At 46.0% G+C, this 21,083-nt stretch overlaps 1 protein-coding gene across 1 annotated transcript; it reads right to left on the bottom strand.

Moving 5' to 3' along the window:
* Positions 1-13,016: 13,016 nt before the first annotated feature.
* On the bottom strand, positions 13,017-14,219 carry CDV56_102077 (uncharacterized protein; the record flags this gene model as incomplete). The annotated part of the gene is made up of 3 exons (XM_026755696.1): positions 13,017-13,601; positions 13,656-13,878; positions 13,930-14,219. 3 exons carry the CDS (start codon positions 14,217-14,219, stop codon positions 13,017-13,019), a joined length of 1,098 nt encoding a protein of 365 aa, XP_026610653.1.
* Positions 14,220-21,083: the final 6,864 nt, after the last annotated feature.

Here is a 21,083-nt window from a genome sequence, read left to right as displayed (position 1 = left end):
GTTGAGTAATCGTAGTGCACTGTATTTCGTCTCACTGTTCTGAAGTAGTTCCTAGTCGAGGAAACAGTCAGATAGAATCGAATCTATCGAGGCTTTATAGAGCAGATTGCAAACCAAACTCGTGTGGTGGACGACCGAAACAAAGACAACGACTCACCTGGGATCCATGGTGGTGGTAACCAGGCCAAAACACGAAATGCTTTGTTTCCAGCCAACTGGGCGGTCTTGAACCTTGTAACTGCTGATATTCTTAGCCATTTCTTTGAACTTCTGTACAAATCCGGCATAACATGCTGTCTTGGAGGATGGGGCGCAGGTCCTAGAAATAGACTTTTTACAAAGAGAGCTGGAAACTAACCAGTACCCGTATGGCTCCTTAATCCTTGCCCCATTAATTTAGCCAGTAGAGGGTGCTTCATAATAATAAACTGTTAATATTATTAGCCTTTCTTTCAAACTAATTAAGAGCTGGTGTGGTGTAGGTGTTGGGCATGCAACAGTAGCAACAAAGGTGTTAACTTACCCAAGTCACTAGCAGATAATCAAGGAGCAGACAATGACATCCTAAAACGTCCTACCCCTGGGGCAACGCCTATCGAATATGATTATTCTGTGGATTCAGTTGAATGAGATAATGTGCTTTCACCATGCCTGGCGCCTGCGATATCGCAATATGGTGTGCCAGAGGCAGGTTTAATGGCCCACAGCAAGAATCTACACTGCTCTAATTAGATCTGGAGACACTGAGATCCTGAATAAGAATTGCGGATCACCATGTATAAGAAATCCAAGTGTATCTCTATCATGATTTTGGCTGCGAGTTGGTGTGGTGTTCATCCAGGTATCGATTGCATGACTTGATATGAGAATTCTCGTCGAAATAGGTACTCTGCAACTTCATATCTGGATATTTTGGAGGAGAATCTCTTTGCTATCAACTCTCTAGAGATGACATTCATGCAAAGATAACGCCCCGATCCATACAGCTTAAAAGGTCAAGAAATGGTTCGAAGATAATCGCAACCATTGATTGACCGCCATATTCGCCCAATCTCAACCTGATTGAGCATGGCCGGGCTAGGCTCACAGAGATGGTCTATTGACTAGATCCAGATATCAATAACTATTGAGGAACCAAAGATGAGGTAAAAGAATATTTTGATGATCAGATCGAGCGTGCGTGGGCGGCATTACGCCAGGAGAACTTTGATGTGTTTATTGAATCCGTGCTGCAGAGGGTGAAGGCACTTATCAAGGCTAAGCTAAGGTATGCAATACCGAATATTCTGTAGACAAAATATGATTTTTAAGTCCACAGTCATTCTTCTATAGACTCATACCTTTGTATATAAGTTTATGAGTGTATGCATAGTGTGGTAGAAAAATTGATATTTTTGAGGGAAATATACTTCTCCTTGAGGGGTAACAGTGCAGCCGCGGACTGTAGTCGCGCTAGTCCCAAAATGGATTGGAAGCGGACAATCACCGGAGGCTACTATTGTCGGGCCTCAGGCTCCTATTGTTCGGCCTGAGGCTCCTATTGTTATCAAGATTAGGTTAGACCGTGTCGCGTATCGCAAAACACCCAGCGAGAGCAACACACCAGATTCTTGTCTCTTCCATCTTCCCTCGTAGCACCCTCAGCGTTCGAATTCCTCGTTTTTACGGACGTTTTTACCCTATAATAATCATTTCTCAAGCCAAACACCCTGTACTCAAAAATAATGAAATATTTTTGTGCTCATATAAGAATAAAAGTAATAGCGGAGCAGTACAAGTTGCTTATTTTTAAAGGAGCAGCGGACCTGGAGGTGTGGGTAGTGGATCTCTGCAGTCTTTTAATGAGTTCCTTTGAAAGATCTTGAATTGTACTACTAGGGGCCAGTGATGACAGTCTTTGCAGAAGCATGTTAAGTTGGTCACTCCCCACAGGGAGACGTAGATCAATTATGTTACTGACTAGGACTTTGGGCCACACAGAATGTGTGGCCTCAGCCCTTTCCAGAGCAGCAGCTAGAAAAGGGAGGCGGTGCGGCAGACCGAGCGGCAGAAGCACTTAAAGTGTGAACTTCACCCAAGCACACAATTATATATATGATCTGTTGTTCTTGTGCAACCCCAGGTAACCATAAGAGGTTAACAAGTAACCTTCCTTATTATAGGGCGACCAACCTCGATAGTGTCGGCCAGCTCAGTTAGGACCGAACGCCTATGAGTACAGCTACCGGAGGCTGCACCAAGCTTTGGCGGCAACGGGGACTGAGACTTCGTTGGTACCACATTGCCAGCTGAAGTTTCATTCTTCTCAGGAAATTGGGACAAGGATTATACCTCGACATTGTAGGTATCTCCAGTAGGAGCTTCATCTGCATTTCCTTGTTATCAAAATCACTTTACCATATTGTCTGAAACATCCCACCACCCCCTGCAGAATGAAAGTATATCAGGTCGCCTCTATATACCACAACATCACCCACTTCGAGGCTTAATGCGGCTGTTGGGGCGGTATCATCGGGAACCAATTGATTTGCCCTGCTTCCCTTGTAGAAAGTATACCAGCCATTTACAGACGAGAGTGGAGTAAGAGCAATGGTAGCATATACCTCTCCCTTTTCTGCGGTTTTCAGCTTCTTCGGGTCTGCCTCGGTCCTCACAGGGAAGTTTGACTACAACCATACAAGCCAACTCAATCCCACTCTCCATGTGCGATCTCTGGGGATGATCACAATGGAGCTTATGGAGGGAGAGAGCAACGAAGATAGAGTAGTTGGAATTAAAGACCTTCACCGGTGGCCGTCTGATTCGGACGCCGTTTGACTTCCTCTCCGCTACGACTTCCGCAGGCTCTTTGCATGAACTGCAGAAGGTAAAGGTCTTGATAGTTTTGGAGGATTATGCTTACTCTTCTCAGCACCAACTGCTTTTAGAGCAACGCTAGAATCAAGGAGAGCTGGTCTGGTTGTTCCTATACACCCTTAAGAAATCCTGGAATAATTGTAACCTGGGTAACTGAAGTGTGGTGTTTTTCTTCACTCTCGCTCCACCCAGCTTTTAGTACCCCAAGTTGAACTAAGTGAAGGCTGTGATGAACTACATATAGTGCCAACAAAGTAGATGGCCACTTGACCATGGAATCTGTAGTCGCCTGCTACAGGCATTGCTGTGTATTCTTACACCCCTATATATGAGCCTTTCCTTTCGCTGATACCTACTGCAAAGTGTGACGCAAATATCCATGTCTCATTGATCAATAGATGTATAGCACAGTCTTACCATACAACAGATATATGGCGGTTTAGAACCAATTTCCACAACTCATGAGTTTGGTTTGGGATTCCCCCCTATAATGGCTGGTACTCAAGTTCTGTCATCCTCACTCTGCCTGCCAAGTGATCACCAACAATGGGATTTGGCTGAGGCAGAGACTGGAGAAGTCAGTATAACATTTCACTCATAATCTCAGACACTCACCCATTACAAGTGTTTCGCCTTGTGCTTCCTCACAATTAGAGGTATGGAAACAGATGATAAGCGAGAATGCTCATATCATTAACAGTACTATCTAGAATCTATGGAAGAAGTGGAAGGAGAACGTAGGGAGGTGGTGTAGCGAGCGAGGCTATACCATATCTGGTAGCGTAGGTGAACGAGCACCTGCGCTCACACCCCCCTTGCTCAGAGCCTGCGGGGGCGAGCGTGCTTGACATATTGCCGTATTAGGCAGGTGAGATAGAGAATCTGGTGGTTAGATGGCCACCATGCCGAGCTGGCGTATAAAACGCTGAAAGTTGGTCTTCGCGAGAGGCTTAGTGAGGCCATCGGCAGCCTGTTCTGCAGTGGGTACGTGAACGAATTCGACATTGCCAGCGGCAACTTCCTGGCGTAGGAAGTGGTAGCGAATATCAATGTGCTTGGTGCGGGAATGATACTCCGCATTCTTTGATAGTGCTAGTGCGCCTTAATTGTCTGTGCGAACGGCTATTGGACGAGAGAGAGGTATGCCTTCAAGAAGTAATAATTCCTACAGTAAAAGCATGAGCCAGATTCCCTCCTGGGTGGCAAGGGACATTGCAATGTATTCGCTCTCAGTAGATGATAGTGCAACGCTCTGCTGGCGTTTTGAACACCAGGAGATAGGCAAGTTTCCAATCATAAAGATGTATCCGGATGTAGAGACAGCTTGCTGGGCATGAGGCCCAGCCCAGTCAGCATCGGTGTATCCGTTTAAGGTGCCGATATCAGACGGATAAAAGATCGAGAGAGATATGGTAGCGGCGAGGTAACGAAGCACGCGTTTGACCGCGGAGAAGTGTGCTGGACCCGGGTTCTTGGCTGACCTAGCGAGGTAGGAAACCGCGAACGCGATGTCAGGCCGCGTGCCTAGCATAAGCCAGGTGAGCGATCCGACCATCTCCTGGTATAGCTTCACCTCGTCATTGGTAGCTGTCTGGTCGTACGGTGCGATAGGTTCCTTGTCGTTGAAAGGTGTTGGGAGCAGGTCGTCATGCCGAAGCGGCGGAGTATCTTCTTGATATACTCAGCCTGGGTCAAATAGATTCCTTCCTTGCGGCGTATCACGTCGACACCTAGATAGGTGGTAACCTCTCCGTTGTCTGTGTATTTGAACGATTTTTCAAGAGAGGTCAGGGAGCCATCGATAAGAGGTTTTGATCGAGAAAGAATCAGTATGTCCTCTACGTAGACTAGCAAGGCAATGCCTCGCTTTGTATAGACGCAGTGATCGGCGTGAGTACACTTGTATCCAATAGAAATGAAAAACTCATGCATCAAGCTGTACCACTCGCGTGGCGACTATTTTAGCCCGTAAAGTGTCTTCATAAGCAGAGCACACTTTGCAGCCTGCTTGAGGCCGTCAGGTAGATCAACGTAGATAGATTGCATGAGCTGTGCGTGTAAAAACGCAGTAACAATGTCAATGTGCCAAAGGAGCCAGCCATATTGGGCTGCGAGAGCTGCGAAAATCTTGAAGCTCATTAGTTTCGCGGCGGCGGCGTAGATCTCATTGAAATCAATCCCTTTTCGCTGACGAAAGCCTTGGACAACTAGGCGGGCCTTGAACTTACCGTCCCGCTTGACCTTAAAGATCCAGCGGAGAGGAAGTAGCCTCATCCCTTTCTGGTGGTTCACCATGCGAAAAGTGCCATTCCGGATGAGCTCCTGGACTTCTTTATGTATTGCTTCGCGCCATCTAGGACCTTCTTTACAAGTAACCGCCTCGGCGTAGGTGCGCGGTAGAAAGTCAGCGGATGTAGGGTCGCGAGAGGTGTCAGGGTCGGAGGTAGATGACATGGCATAAGCATGCAGATTTGCCTCGACTTTGTCAACAGGGTCGGGTACATGCTTCATCATGACCTTAAGAACTCGTATGTCTGCGGTCCGAACCAACCACTATAGGAATGGCTCGTCAAAGTATGTAGAATGTCCCTCCATTGCTTCTAGTGCCCGACGATAAGATTTCTGCACCCGTGTAGATCGGCGTAGCTGCGGCTCGCTGGGTTCGAGATGCCAAGTAGGCTCGTAGGGTGCAGCTTGCGACACTGGAGCAGGTCCTGGGGACTGCGAATCTGCGTTCTTGTTGGTTGCAGAGAGGGGTTCTGGATTGTGATTGGTTGTATCGGTCGAGACAGGATCGCTAGGATTGTCTGCCGTATCTGACGCGCGACGTGCGAGGGAGGAAGGAAGGGGTGGTTCTGGTAAGACACCTGTTTCTTGATATTCGATTAGCCAATCAGGTTTGCTCGTTTGAGTAGTATCGGATGGAACAGGAGGTGGAATGGAAGGAACCGGCGGCTGTATCGGGGCCGCGTAGCCTGAGTCCCTTATCTCAAGAAATTCGATTGGTACGTGACGTTGTTCCAGCAGGTGAGTGGTCTCATCTGATGCGGTAGTACGACGCTAATCTGCCTGATCTAGGTCGTAAGAAACGTCTGGTTTGCCTGTATCAAGGACCTCTTCTGCGAATACCACGTTTCTGGATCGGACGATCTTCTTGGTGTGGATGTCATAGACTTTGTAGTGTCCCTCCGCGTATCCAATGAAGCGTCCCTCGGTCATATGCGGGTCTAGCCTCTTGCGCTGTTCTTTCGGTATGAGTACCCAGCATTTGCACCCTAGGGCGCGCCAATGAGATATATCGGGCTGTACGCCGTAAAGGGCTTCGTATGGTGTCATGCCTATTTTCGAATGGAATATGCGGTTGGAGATGTAATTCACCGCGAGCACCAGGTGCCCCCAGAGATACTTTGGGAGCTGGTTCTCCGCCATGACGCTGATGACGGGCTCTATCAAATGGCGGTTTTTTGATCTCGGCGATACCATTGAGCTGCGGAGTGTAGGGCGGGGTAGGGTCCCAGGTGATTCCCTTATCTTTTGCGAAGGTTTGAATAGGTTCGTGTTCGGCGGCGTTGTCTCCCCGTATGCGTCTGACCTTGTAGGAGAACTGGGTCTCCAGGTAGTTGATGACCTGTATAAGCCTATCTAACACCTCAGTACGCGATTTTAAGAGAAACACCCAGCAGAAACGGGTAGCATCGTCGGTGACCGTCAGAAAATACAGTTCACCACCGTGTCCCTGCACGCTGAGAGGTCCGCAAACGTCGATATGAAGAAATTCGCCTGGACCGGATCGGACGGTCTTATCTCGGCTGTATGGTAGTTGCTGACCCTTGCCGATGACGCAGGGGCCACAAGGTAGGCGTAACCCCCTTTGCATTAGCTTCAAGCCGGTCATGTAGTCAGGAAGCATGCGGCTGTTGAAGCTATATCCATCTCCCAATTAGGCAATCGTGTTGAATCGTAGACGGAGAATGAGGTTGCTCAATCTCTGGCTCATGATTGGTCGACCAGACCAACCATCTTGCAGAAATCATGATGCTTGTTCCATGGTAGTATCTTCATGAGGCCATCTGCAGGCATATGGGCGGTATCTATCCAGTTAACCGAGATTCGACCCGATTGGACTTCTTGACGAAGCCAATGCTGGTGTATATCCACGTGCCCGAGCTTGGTACGGATGACAGGCTCCTCGCTGCGTAGTAGACCTACCGTCTGCTGATTATCGCATAAGATAGATATCTCATGCTCAGGGTCAAATCCAATATTGAGAAATAGTCGTTTCCACCAAAACACATTCTTTCCAGCCTCCGAGATAGCAAGCAACTCGGCCTCGGTAGTCAACGTAGTGACGGTACGTTGCTTACTAGCTTTCCAGTCGACGGCAGCTCCGAATAGCTTCACCAAGTATCCCTCGCTACTGCTACGATCTGATTGGTCCGCGTAGGCAGCGTCGCTTGCGATAATAAAGATATTTCTAGTCAGGTCACCACCTAATTCCAGTGCGTAGTCGCGGGTAGCATCCAGGTATAAGATGACGCGATTCACAGCATCAAAATGGGCCGGTCCAGGGTTCAAGAGATATCAAGAAAGATCAGATGTAATTCGCGATATCCAATCGGGTAATCACCGCGGCGTAGAGAATTGATCCAATCTTTGACTGGTAGTGGTGTATCTCTTCAATAGTCGCTTTTCCATCGTATGGGCGTAGATCACCAGTTGCCGGCATATAAATTTAAAATCATATTTTGGCTTTGTGATCTTCAATCAATCCCTCTTCTACCAAGTCACGCTCAATCCACTATAATGGGCAGAGAAGCATTAATTTAAGCATACAGAGTAGGCTTACTTTATAGAGCTCGGCTCGGTCATAACAGGGGATCTTATTTTCAGTCTTGAGGTAAAAGCCCGGGATGAATTCTTGAGCCTGGTTTAAAACAGAGTTTATGGTCGGCCCAGGCCGTCCGTCAGGAGCAAGCCCTCTGTAGAATCAACAAGCTAGCAAATGAACTCTTTGAGTTCTTCTAGTGCCGGAGCTGGATACCCCTCCCCAACTTCATAGCCTTTAGGCATATTCCGCTCCTCGATGAGAAACCTGATGGATAGATGAGAATTGAACAGCTTACATCCCAAGATTGCAGCGACTTACTCCTTGTACTTGCGCACCCTTTCTCTATATCTCTGTCTTGTCTTCCTTGATGCTCTGCCCCTAGTTTGTTTGGCATCTTTCTGTCAATGAGCACTTGCGTTATATCCCCGCTGTTGACGAAGCTCATGGCAAGCTTTTCTTTTCTTTTCATGCTGGGAGGCCTTCCACGAAGCTGAATGTACAGCCACTGCCAGAAGGGTTCAGGTCAACACAAGGACAGAGATCGCAAAAGGGAATATCATAGACAATGCACACAAGGTGAGAGAGAAGCATCACGATGTATGCAGTATTTACATTTGTGATTGGGGCGGAATACATTATGAAATGACCATTATTGGCAGAGGCTCTCCTCACACTTCCTCTGAGTCGAACTGGAAAGCATGCTTTAATAAGTCATAGTGTGCAGTGATCGAATCAAGACAATCAGCCCTTGTCTTAGCCATGCCCTCTCAAAAGTGATGGGTTGTGTTGTACAGGCCGGAGAGCTTCAGTCTGTACACAGTTTAGAGACTAGTTGACTGTCATGTGAGACAGGTTGTGGTGCGAGCAGGACCTGGCTCCTGATGACTCACTGAGCATGCCAGAGTAATCTAGGAGCTGCCGGAGCCGCTGGTGCGTGCTCACTGAGTGATCAGTGAGCGACCTGGAGCACTCACTAAGGACTTATGTGGTGCCCTTACAAAAGCGGCAGCACCTGTATTGGGTAATCAGACAGGACTTGCAGAAAAACAGTTCACTTATAGACTCTTAACAAAATTATATGGCCGACTGTCATAACTCACAGTCTTCTTCACCATGTAGTGCCCTTTCTACTTGTTTTGCCATTGCTGGAGTAAATAAATCTTATAAATAGTACTACTGAATAATCCATCTAATTTTAAGCTTAGTTGAGGCTCCAGCTTGACTTCTGAGTTGCTTTATGGTAAGTTCACCACTCAGCATTGTGACAGGTGTAAAGGGAAAAGGCGGCTTGAACTCTGTGTGGCTATGACATCCTGGCAACTCTTGATGTGGGCTTCTATACAGAGACCACACAGGGAGAAGTGAAAGAGATGATTCAATTCAACCTACACACGTAGCACGTAGGCTATGGATATGGTGGTGATAGATGCTCACTTGCTCTTGGAAATGTTGGCTTAGTTAACTCTTGATGCCGTATTAACATTTTTCTCTCCTCTCTATGTCCCCTTCACGTAGGCTTCAGTTGCTAGCAGTGTTGAATTCACACCCTAATTCCTTGCTTTCAGCAATATGCAGGATACTACTATCACAGCCTTTATACATATGTTTACAGTCAACCATTACTTCCCAGTAAATTAAGAACCTCGTCAATATAACAGAAAACTGATATTGGCTGGTGAGTGATTTTGCATGTTGCTCAGTGTCATTATTTTCTGTGCAGACTGTGAAAGGGGCTATAGCTTCAGTAAGCAGCATTAGACAGTATTAGGTTATCATCATCTTCTTCAATAAACACACATTGCAAACACAGGGCAATAATCCCATGTTCCATGACGCAAATCCTGCTTAACAGCTAGTTGAACATCGCGGTCCGTGAAAACCAGAGGAGCCGGAGATTATACTCGCATTCTCAGAAGCGTACAATTTTTTCTGGATAGCCGAACAAAAATCATCCTGAAGAGGTGTGAATAGATGCTGAATGGCATTCTGATATATCCCATCCACGAAACGTGTACCCGCAATTATGTAGTAGGCACGCACAGCCTTGAAGAATGGCCAATGGTCAGCCTCCACTAGATCTATTGCTTGACTATTCAGCCTCATAACTTACTGCAATCATCTCCTGCTCGGGTCTGTAGGCAGTGTCAGGACTTCCTTGGGTGGCCTCACGTAATTGTTGGGAAGCAAGCTGGTTGAATCTCTTGGTATCCATTGTGAAAGGTATGCTGTGCTCAACTCTGCACCTTTCTAGCGCCTCTTGTTCATGATTTTGGCATAACCAGTCAAGATAAGATGTAGTAATCTCATGTATCTTCAAGCGTATGGGTAATTGTTGTGAACTGGTGAAAATTTCGTCAATGATAGTTGCCATATTTTGTCTTATGCACTCATGGATCTTTTTTAGAACCCTAAGGAGAGAAACTCTCCAGTGCTCGACACTTAGTTTCTGCATTTTGGTTATGGACGCTGTAGGAACTCCCTTGATGAATGTCTGTGGGCCTTCTTCCATGCGGATTTGATGCACACCATTTAATGTAAAGACATGGGCGTTTCTAGAAGAATTGAGACCATCTGCAACCGGGATACTGGCGGTAACCTCTTTTTGGAAATCGCTAACTAGCTGTTTTGTCAACACTGGCAATTCCACGCAGCAGAATGCCTTCATTTGATAAGAGAAACGGCATAGCGCATAGACGAGTTCGATATCCGCCAGGGAGCACTGATCGCTTACGGCATCCATAATATGTGTAGCCAAAGCAGGTGGGCGACGGTAGATGGTGAACAATAGGCAAGGCGTAGATTTCTCAGGGTGGCTTTTAAGGGGGTCTAGGAAAAGATTTTCGCAAGACGACCGAAGTATGCTCAAGCCATTCTAAGGGATTTGGGCGAAGCTGTGCTAGTGACAAAAATATCTGAGCACAGTCTACAACTGATTAAAGTCACTTTTCACAGGAACTAACACAAACATGGTCCAAGTATTTGCAGGGATCCTAGTGAGGGGAGCCAATCATTTCCTAAGCTCATATCCCAGAGATGATAACAAGCCAACATTACCACTAGATTCCTGTCAGAGAACTTATCCCCTCAGCTGTCGCCAAGCCTATCAAATAGTGGATCTCCTGTGACCCCTAAGCAGGCCTGTGATTTGATTGGTCACTTGGGGTAAGCGGTTTTTAGTTGACCAATCAAATTACAGGCCTGCTTAGGGGTCACAGGAGATCCACTATTTGATAGGCTTGGCGACAGCTGAGGGGGTATATACCACTGTACTAAAATAACGTCATGACAGTCACTCTTTCAGGGTAATAGTATTTCAGTAACTCCTGCACTTTGACAATTCCTCTCACACAGCTCACCGCTCTTCTCAGCCCTCAGTAAAGCTGGACCAATGATGGGCTCTGTTAATCCTTATGCCCTTGAGAGAGCCAGGTTTGCGCGTCAACCTCTTATGGTGTTCCATGCAGGAGCAGTATCCCCGATTCTAACAATACTGTTCCACTACCAAATAGTAGTGCCTGACCCCAAAACACTCAGAGATTGATTACTACATGTACATGTGCGGAGATAGATTAGTGGCGCACCCTGCCGAGCACACGTTCGAGCGATGCCAAGACATATCGGCCGATCGAAACTATATCTGATACAAAGGAATCAAACGAGCATGGAATCATTCAAATCGTTCTTTGTACTCCCATTTCGAAACGATCGTGGGGTCCTTCGAACATGTTTTTTCCGTAGATCATAGACGCTGATTGGCCAGGGTCGAAAGCAAGTAATCATTGTCTGCGAGTGTAAGGTATCTTTTGCTTAAAAGAGTAATAGATAACATCCGCCAAGGCAGCCTCAACACGGCCATGACCAGCTATCATCCATCTTCCAATTGGTTTGGGGTGTCGGTACCTCAAACCCTACCGTCACCAAGCCAGAATCTGCTAAACAGGCCAAAGAAGATCCAGTTAGTCAAAAAGCCGAGTCCCGTCACCTGAGGTAGCACAGGCAATAAGTTCGGGCGTCCTATATCAACGGGGAACAATGGAAACAGAACAGGGGTTGAAATAGTGACAATGACTGAGTCTGATCGGTAGAGATGGTTCGTTCCAAGTGCCGGCGGTGCCATTATTGGGCTTCAGGCGGTGACAGCTAATAGCTCTCTGCTTCTCAGCTAGACAATGGACTGAGCCACGAAGCCAGACCAAGCCATAGCTCTTTTCCCACATCAACCAAGGTTATTCTTACCCCTGCGTTATCTTGGGGCTATAATAGTCATTTGATGGTCAGGTGGTCAGCGTATTGCAGGGGTCTGAATGAAAACGCGTTGGATATCCCAGGACATCAAGAAGCTGAGTCACATAGCGGCTCTATATGCTCCCTACGCCCCCCACGATCATTCCTGTTCATGGCCATGGGATACTCGAATCAACCTGGCTTTGCGTACTTGCTGCCCCTGATATTTCTTTGTGACTGTATTTTAGACCTGTAAATGCTGTCTAATAGCATTGGCCAAACCAAGAAGCCAGCGACAACCCAGGATGGGCTGATCACTTGGCTCAGGATCTTTGTCTATAAGGTGATTACTTATGAGGCCATTGATCTTCAAGATGCGCCAGAGGTATAGTAAGGCCTCTTCTAGAAAGAATGCTACCGATGAACCAATACCCGCATAGCTTGCAGGATGTGGCACCGGGCTGTCAATATAACCTGGCAAGGCATTCTTAGGAAGATGCTTCCCTCCTGAATCTCACTTGTGTTGAACAAAATGACTTGTTTATCCTCTGCCTTCTGGAAAGAATTGTCTTCTCTAGGATTTCTCTACTTTTTGAGATTATTTAACGAAGGTCTTGTTGTTGCTGGTATTGATGTTACAAGGTTAAAAACCTTGCTGGTGCCATTAAGAGGGTGCTTGATGGAAGATTGCTGAGAATTTGACATTGTTAACCCACTCGCAACTGTATTAAATGTGAAGAAATGCGGGCAATAATGGATCTTACTAGAATATGAATGACTCCCTTAAGACTGTAGCATCAAGTGAAAAGCCATACCTGAAGTGAAGAGGTTCTACCGTTGAGGTACTCTCGCTGATCATGACCAGGATCTGTGCTCTGAAGCACGCTGATGTGACCCTAATCCATACTTCCTCATAATATCCCCTTGACACAGGCTTCCAAAGATTTCACTAATTCCAACAGCATGGGCTCCGGATCCAGATGTTGATTCCATGATCCGATCGGAAGTCCATTACACACGCGTCGGAAATTCCAGATAACTCTGATACCACAACTCCACTTGTCGTTTTGTTGCGGAGTTGGCTATAATCACAGCACACTTCAGTTAATTACAGGCGAAACAGGAGGTATTGAATACTTACGGCCTCTGTGTAGTGAAATCCTAAGTTACTAAATTCCTTTTTAACCAGCCTCGATATCTTCGTTTTGTTGCGGCCACTGATCGTGCCAGGCTTCGCCATTGAATCATAATGTCGAATCACTTTCTCTCGTTCGTTAATTTTGAGTAGGGTAAAGTGGTTGTTGTGGTTGATGGGGCAGAAATGTACCAAGGGAACTGTCTTTCCAGATGTTTCTCGAGCTTCTTGCTGGTGGTTCGCAATCGTCTTGGACCATCTTGCCAGCGGCCGTTCGACTTCCCGTAACTGGTCGTTTATAGTCTCCTCTAATGGAACGCTGATACCAAACCGTACATATGTTGGCTTGTCAGAAAGCGCCATGGCGACATTAATGGTCCAGCAGTCCAGCCATTCACCTGGATAAAGACGGTTAAACATATCACAGGTCAACTCTATGCGTTTGTTCACTCTAATAGCGTCAGTCTTGTCTAGGCTATCCTTCTTCAGGACCTCTGAGGCGATGAGCTTCTTCAGGCGCTTGACAGCAGCATCCAGAGCGCCTGGGGGCAATGCGTCCTGATTTTGTTAGGTCAGTTTGTGGTATGATGTCGTAAATTGCATAGTACTTACACTCTCTGCCGGATAATTGATCCGCAGCTCTGTTAGTTCGTCTTTAGTTATTAACTCATTGTCTCGGAGATCCTCATAGAATTTATGGAGATGGCTTGACCCATCATTCACCAATCTCTCCAATTGTGGCCTAAGTATCCTTAATAGCTTCATCTGTTGGGCATCCTTTTTAAACTCCGCAATAAGTTTGTTAAGTTCTTTCATGCTTAGTTTGAGATACTTCCTACAAGCACTGTTAGTGGATGAGAATTGTTGTAAGATATGAAGATCTTACCAGATGTCATGACTGAACAATATCCCTAATCTGAGTTCTTTCACAAGCTTCGTGCTCAGCTTTTTGCCTATATAAAGCTTTGTTATGATGCGGCTCCTTCTTGACTTCTTAGTATCAGTGGTCAAACCACCTTGTGATTGGATATCTTGCAGCCTGTCCAGTAACTTATCTAGTAAATGGGTTTTTATTCCTTTTTCTCCCATAGGTTCATTCTTCTTATTGCGATGCTCGCCCTTTGCAAGTTCGATTTGGCGGTTTTGCCATGCCCAGAATCCCATGTAACCCAGCATGTTGAGACATCTGACTTTTTTTTCTTGGGATGATCCTATATTCAGCACCTGCATCCAGATTGAGCCGTCAGACCACCCGTTGCTGGAAGATGCGGTTATTGAATCTCTTGGGCGGTCTCCATGAAGCGACTGTAGGATACTTTGATAGACAGCCTGCGGAGGACCATCCGGGTGTTTGCAGAAGTTATAGATGTCCTGAACCGCTGAAGTGACCATTTCATTGATGGAGGGGATTAGGTCTTTGACAAAGGCTGTATCTGAGGAAACAGATGGGGCCCGTGTGGATGCACGTGATGGAGTAATGGTTTCTGGTAGTCCTGACATTCTGTCTCTGCTGATTTCCTCAGTCTGGGATGAGATTTTTCCTCCTCCCAGCTCCTTTAGGGCCACTGAATTTTTTCCAGCCGGTTTCATCAGGGGTGATTTTCCTACAAATCTTGACGCGTGTAATTCTTGAGGTATTGACTTCCCAAGCCCATAGATTCCTGTTGGCGTTCCAGGTCTCTCAGCGCTTGCCTCCTTAGACTCACTTAGAGGTGACACCCTGCGGAAGTCTTCCCCATGTTTGACTTCATTGCTCAATTGATCAGGATTTTCCGTGGGACCATCTCGTTTGCGCCTGGTAGACTTGTGTGTTCGATGAGAGGAATCCTCTTCTGCCTTCCGCTTGCCTTCCCGGAGTGGATTAGTCTTTATTATTCTCGCAGTTCGCTCTCGTATAGAGATAGTGTTACTCTCTTGGATTGCTCTTGCGATGGCTTGAGCTGTTTCTGGTGCCTTTTTGCAGAGCTGATGTATTATCCGTTGGAACTAAGATTGTTAGCGGATAGTTGCTGTTTCATCAAGACTGGTTGAAATTGGGAACAAATCAAGGCGGCAACAAGCTGTCTGCGCAAGTGAAAGGTCGTGTAGAGGTAGGACGGATCGCGCGGAGGTATTTATAGCTGCCACAGTGACGGGCCTTTCGGATATTGAAACACGTGCTTGTCTATCTTCCATTGGGATTTACCCCGTGGATTAACTGGAATTAGCAAGGTCTGCTCACCGGCTGCCGGACGGCATCCCTCTAGTCCGCCTAGTTGCAGGGATATGACACTTGCTAGCCTATGGGCAAAGGGCAACGGCTGGCTGGTAATTCAATGGTCAGGAGTATCCGTGCCAAGCGCACCCTAATCGTAGATTTCACCGTAACCGTAGATTTCTCAACAAAATCATATTTTTGAGGCTATACTAGGGTTTATCTATCCAAAAAAAAAAAAATATCATTCTCATCTGCTGCCTCTGCTGATCCATTTGATACCTCATTCTCCTGTATAGGTGCTGGTGGTGGCTTCTTACCATGCACCTTCTCCCACTGCCTTTGTAACCTCTTCTCTTCCGCAATAGCCTCCTTAGCCTTCCTTGCTGCAATTGATCGATTTGCATCGCGTACTTTTAGTATACCATTCTGACTGAGTGGTTTAACCTGTCGCTTAGTGTATTGGCGCCGTAGGGGTGCTTGTGCGGCTCTGATCTGACTAATTGTATCGTTTGCCATAGCAAGGTGCTCAGCGGCGATTCGATTGTGTTCGAATATCCGTTCAAGGTTCCGTTGGAACTTCGGTGTAAGAAGATCTGCGTGTTTGGATAGCTTCACGTCACTAGTTAGCTTTGAGATAAGAAGATCTGTAGTGTGTAGATACGATACCTTTGCCTGGTTCTTCTCAAGGGCCTGAATTGTCCTTGGAGGTGAGATATTGATGCTAGACGAAGATGGTGGTCGAGAGGGTGTAGAGGGTGTAGTAGTCTCACAGAGATCAGGTGCGTAGATATCTGGGATTTGTCCCCATATATGCTTACCAAGATCGTCGACTATATTACTACCATCAACTGGCCAGATACCACGATCTTTGAAGGCTCCACGGATGATTCGTTGGTTAAAGGTTTTCTCCCGTACAGGTCCAATCACCCGTAAGAATTCTGACTTCCCTACTGGCTCACCAGCCCAGTAATATAGATCATTATTTATGCGTCGGAAGTGTTGTTTATAGCTCAAGAATGGCTTCCCATCTAGTGGCTGGCAGAGGTGAGTTGAATGAGGAAGGAATCCAAAGGGTATAATGTTGTTATCTTCGCATCTTTGCAAAAATCCAATAGTAAGATGCGAGCTGTGACCATCAAATAAAAGGATACGTTTCTCTCCCCTCTTCGTACGCTCATTTGTTGCCTCGATAAAACATTGAAGCCATTGAAGGGCTAGTTCATCTGATACCCAGCCGTTGGGTGAAGTTGCTATCGTCGTATGTGGTGGTAAAGCCTCGCTCTTGTGGAAGCAACATTGCATGAAGATACCGCCACCTTTAGAGATGAAGAATAGGTTAGTATTAGAAGAGAAGAACAGGAAGAACAGAAACCTACCTTTAAAGATAAAGAATGGGTCCATTAACCAGCCATCTGCAGCTATACATTTGATAGCTGTGATATTCTCACCTTTTTCTGATTCAGGAAGATCAGGTGCACCTCCTTTGCCTTTGCATTTGCCTTTACCTTTACCTTTTGTACTGATTACATTCCTTGATATACCCTCACCAGGTTGGAAGCCACATTCATCAAAGTTATATACCAGCCGCGCTAGTGTATCTTTGACCACATTTGCAAGCTGATTATACCAGTGTCCTAGTAACCCTGCATCCTCAGCTGATATATGCTTTGATTCCTTCGTCTTTGCTTCACCAGACCTAGTTTAAGGTGTTCTGGGAGACGTTTCTCAAAGCGATATGCCCATGTCTTGCCAACCTGTCGGGGTATACCAGCGCGTTTAAGTGCCCGATTTGCATAATCTTCTAGTAACCTAGACGTCACTGGCATGTTGACATCACGCATATAGGCTACCCAGCGTATCAAGGCTTCCTCCTGATACCCCTCAAGAGCTTTATTAACCGGTTTCCGGGCTGTACGAGGCTGCCTACCCTTTTTGATGCGGTCACGTAGGGTCATGTAAGGAACGCCATATTCACGCGCAATCTGGGCGAAATTTGGTTTTTCTTGGGCTCGAGCAGCCTCGCAGGCCTTGACCATGCAAGATTCATCAATTTTAGTAGATTTAGGCATGTTGGGTGGTGCGAATAGCTTCAAAAAGAATAATAGTATGTGGTTTAGATAAAATCTATGATTACGGATATATCAAGCAAAATGCTTGACTCCCACCACGTAGTGACTGTACGATTGGCTTTCAACCCGAGCTTGACCGCAGCTACGGCGGACTACGGCGGACTGAATGTACAAACCGGCCAAAATAAATTTGTTACCATGATTACCTCCCACCACACCATGCTAGAATAGCCACACGCACCACCTTAATAGATGACATGCCTAGGGCCAATCCAGCATGCTTATAGAAAATTAATATTTTTATATGATATATATGGTAATTATTATCATCCTAATCTATGTCTAGAATATTGATTCGATATCTGGGGGGTTAAATAAGTAGTGGTTAATAATCATTTTAGAATCATGGTGGTTGAAGGGTGGTTATATATATAGGTGATTGTTAGGGACACACCCCCCCAACTTAGGGAGACACCCCTCCAACTTAGGGACACACCCCCCTACTGTAATTAGTTAGAATCAACATCACATGTCAGCTAAAAATGTTCTATCACCAGGGCTTTAATAAGGGCTAGGGCATAACGCTAGGGTATCGCCAGATAGTGACGCAAAAGCTTCATGGATATTTATATATAGTAAAGGTCAACGCATCAAAAGAATTACTGCGTAAGATGGCTTCATCACATAGATAATCAGCCTTAGCAAGGGCGCCAGCGAGGTGGCCGTGGCTGTGGCCGCAGTGTTGCTTATTAGCAGCTTACAGACCGCGGTAAATACAAAGGTATTCCAGCAGAGATGACAGGCGTGATCAAGTTCTAAGCAGTGGATTATAAATGAATATTTTAATGAGAAAAATAAACACTTTCAAAGCCTATCTTGCAGTTTTCCTATCTCTTATTTTTGTATGGTAAATTAAAAACTTAGGATTGCAGCGACCGGTGCGGGTCACATGATATTACTTCTAACTAATTACAGCAGGGGGGTGTGTCCCTAATTTGGGGGGGTGTGTCCCTAAGTTGGGGGGGTGTGTCCCTAAGTTGGAGGGGTGTCTCCCTAAGTTGGGGGGATGTGTCCCTAACGATTTCCAATACTAATAGTCACGTGCTTCGGGTCTCATGCCTAACCTAGCTTTGGGTACATCACATGATCTAGTCTCTTAGTAATCACTGCCCCTCAGCGGGGCAGTTAATGTTGTTGACCATCACTCACCTAACGGAGGCACGACGACAAGATCGTTCAGGTCGCCAAAATTTTGATTGCCACTCTTAATCTGCAGAAAGAGGGAATAGGAATGGCTAAAGATACATCTGGCAGGTCTCATCTCGCCCTAGAGCAGATCACTGGCGATACGACTGAAACGGTACTTCTTAATCTAGGCAACTGGCTTCGGGACAAGGCTCAGTTTGAGAAAGAAGGGGATAATTTAGAGAAGTGCGTGGATGACGGGCTAGAGGAAGCCTGCCAACCGCTTATCGATTTGCTGAAAGCTGATCAAAAGGTATGGTTCTGTTTGTTTTGTTTGTATTAAAAGCTACTATGTTCTAATTCTTTAAGATCAAATTTCACCTTTGGGGTTATACTGTGCTACGAACCGGTCTAGGGCCAGCCTGGTTCCATAACAAAAAGGGCTCAGCTTCCATTGTCCCTATTTGAATAATATCTGGGAGGCCAGTTGCATCAGGCGTAGAACTAAGGCCGGGATGCACACTTTACATTACCAGTGAAGTCTGGGTTAGCCCAGGGCTAGATGGTCTCTTCATTGCTGAGCTATGATTGAGAAACGAAGGCCTCCCAGTTCGCAGTCATTTGTTCGCTGATCAAGAGAAGCAGTCGATATATCAGCATGGGAACATGACTCCTGGTCGTGCTTCGAACAAGCTCTGCGTCGGTAATACTGCTTCCCCATACGGACGGACCAAGGCTGAAAGATCGAAATTTTCCGTTAAGTCGTACACCGAACCGTCGTGATATCCTTGCACCAGTGTTGAAAGGTCAAAGCTTTGTGAAGGTGGGCAATTCATCGTTGACCCATTGAGGGAGTGGTTACTTAGCGGTTCAACAACAGTCATGAGGCAATAATCTGGAGCAGATTCAACCAGCAGATTCTCGCCAGCAAATTGCACAAGTGTTGAAAGATCAAAGTTCTGCACTGATTCAATACACTGCCCATGCGTGAATTGTCATGAAGCCATCTCTTCAGTTGTTGCAGCATGTTCTGATAGTTTAGATAACTGAGCAGTTGATCCTTTTTTAATTATACTTAGTAAACGTTCACAATATCCAGACAAACATGATATAGTCCTCATACCTGCCTCAATCCTATTATATGCTCTTGAAGTGGCTATCTGCTGGCCGATGTTGGAGTGCAGATTATGAGTTCCGACTAGCACATCTCATCAGACCGTGATGAGTTGAATTGCATTGCAAAAGGTGTCTTACATTTTCGTGACTCAAGTGTTCTCTTCTCCTCATTCTGCAGCTAACACTGTTGTTTTGCCAAATGCTCTGATACATTGCGTTGTTGGCGGAATTTCTTTTCACACTGTGGGCAAGCATATTTCTTAGAATCATCTATTGCAGCTGTTAGCTATTCCCCACAATCTCAAGGCTGTACGTACGAGTTTCTAGGTGTCTCTTCAAAAGAAATTCCCTGGAGAATTGTCAACAGCAAATTTTGCAGCTAAACTGTGATTTAACGGCTCTCCGCGCACTTGGAAAGCACTCAGCGTACTTTTCCAAGTGCTTCTCACATTTGTAGCTGAATTCCCACAGGTGATCACGAAGACAATCTCTTGATCTAGTTCCGCAATACCGCCGTGAACATTGAAGGACTGGGCAAGTTAAATAAGGCTGGGAGTTCGTGGACATGATTTCTAGGTCCATAGTGTTTCCAGCTCTTACTGTTATCTCAAGATTATTGATGGGGGTTTGTTAATACGGCTTGATTGTCATACCAAAGGACCTTCTCTGCGGGGTTGTCGAGTCGACTAAAGATCAATGATTCTCTGCGCCCCACACAGCACCGGCTTGAACTCAGATCATTACTATATATACTCATAGTACATTACCAAACAGTGCTATAAGCCATTTTAAGTTCAAGCTAAAGTGTGATATCTCCTGCATCAACAAGGTGGTCTTATTGCCATTTCTCACAGCCTTTTTGTGTTATCAAAATCCAATTATATTATATTCTTGAGGCGATAAATAGGTGTAGTACACTGCACTATTTTTGGGAAAAGGATTGACTGCCTCAGTAGAACCACTAAATCCCCTGCCGGGAGAAAATCGTGGAAAGAGTGCCCCTGTGCGATCATGAGATTTTTCCCAACTTTCCTGCGGACTGTTCCAGGCCAATATATTCGCAGAAGCTTGAAAATTCGGTCAGCCCCAAGGGTTTCGTGAGTCCATCGGCTGCCTCCAGCTTGGTTGGAATATATTAAATATCAATCTCTCTGCTATCGAGAACCGCACATTAATAATGGAATTTTACATTGAAGTGCTTGGTCTGTTTATGAAACTCAGGATTACGCGACAGTGCAATGGTGGACTGATTATCGGCCATGATATTCGTGACTGGTGACCGATAGAGATTTGTTTTTTTTAAGAAACGTGCGAAGCCACTGAAGATGAAGAATGGCATTATACTGTCCGATAAATTCGGCTTGAGTGGTGGATGTGGCGATTTTCCCCTGTTTCTTAGATGACCAGGAGACTGGCCTTCCCGCGAGCTTGAAGATATATCCAGATGTAGAGTAGGCGCCTTCAGTAACAACA

The sequence above is a fragment of the Aspergillus thermomutatus genome, assembly GCF_002237265.1.
Source record: "Aspergillus thermomutatus strain HMR AF 39 chromosome Unknown NODE_291, whole genome shotgun sequence".
In the NCBI taxonomy this organism is placed as follows: domain Eukaryota; kingdom Fungi; phylum Ascomycota; class Eurotiomycetes; order Eurotiales; family Aspergillaceae; genus Aspergillus; species Aspergillus thermomutatus.
This window is presented reverse-complemented; position numbering and strand designations above follow the sequence as displayed.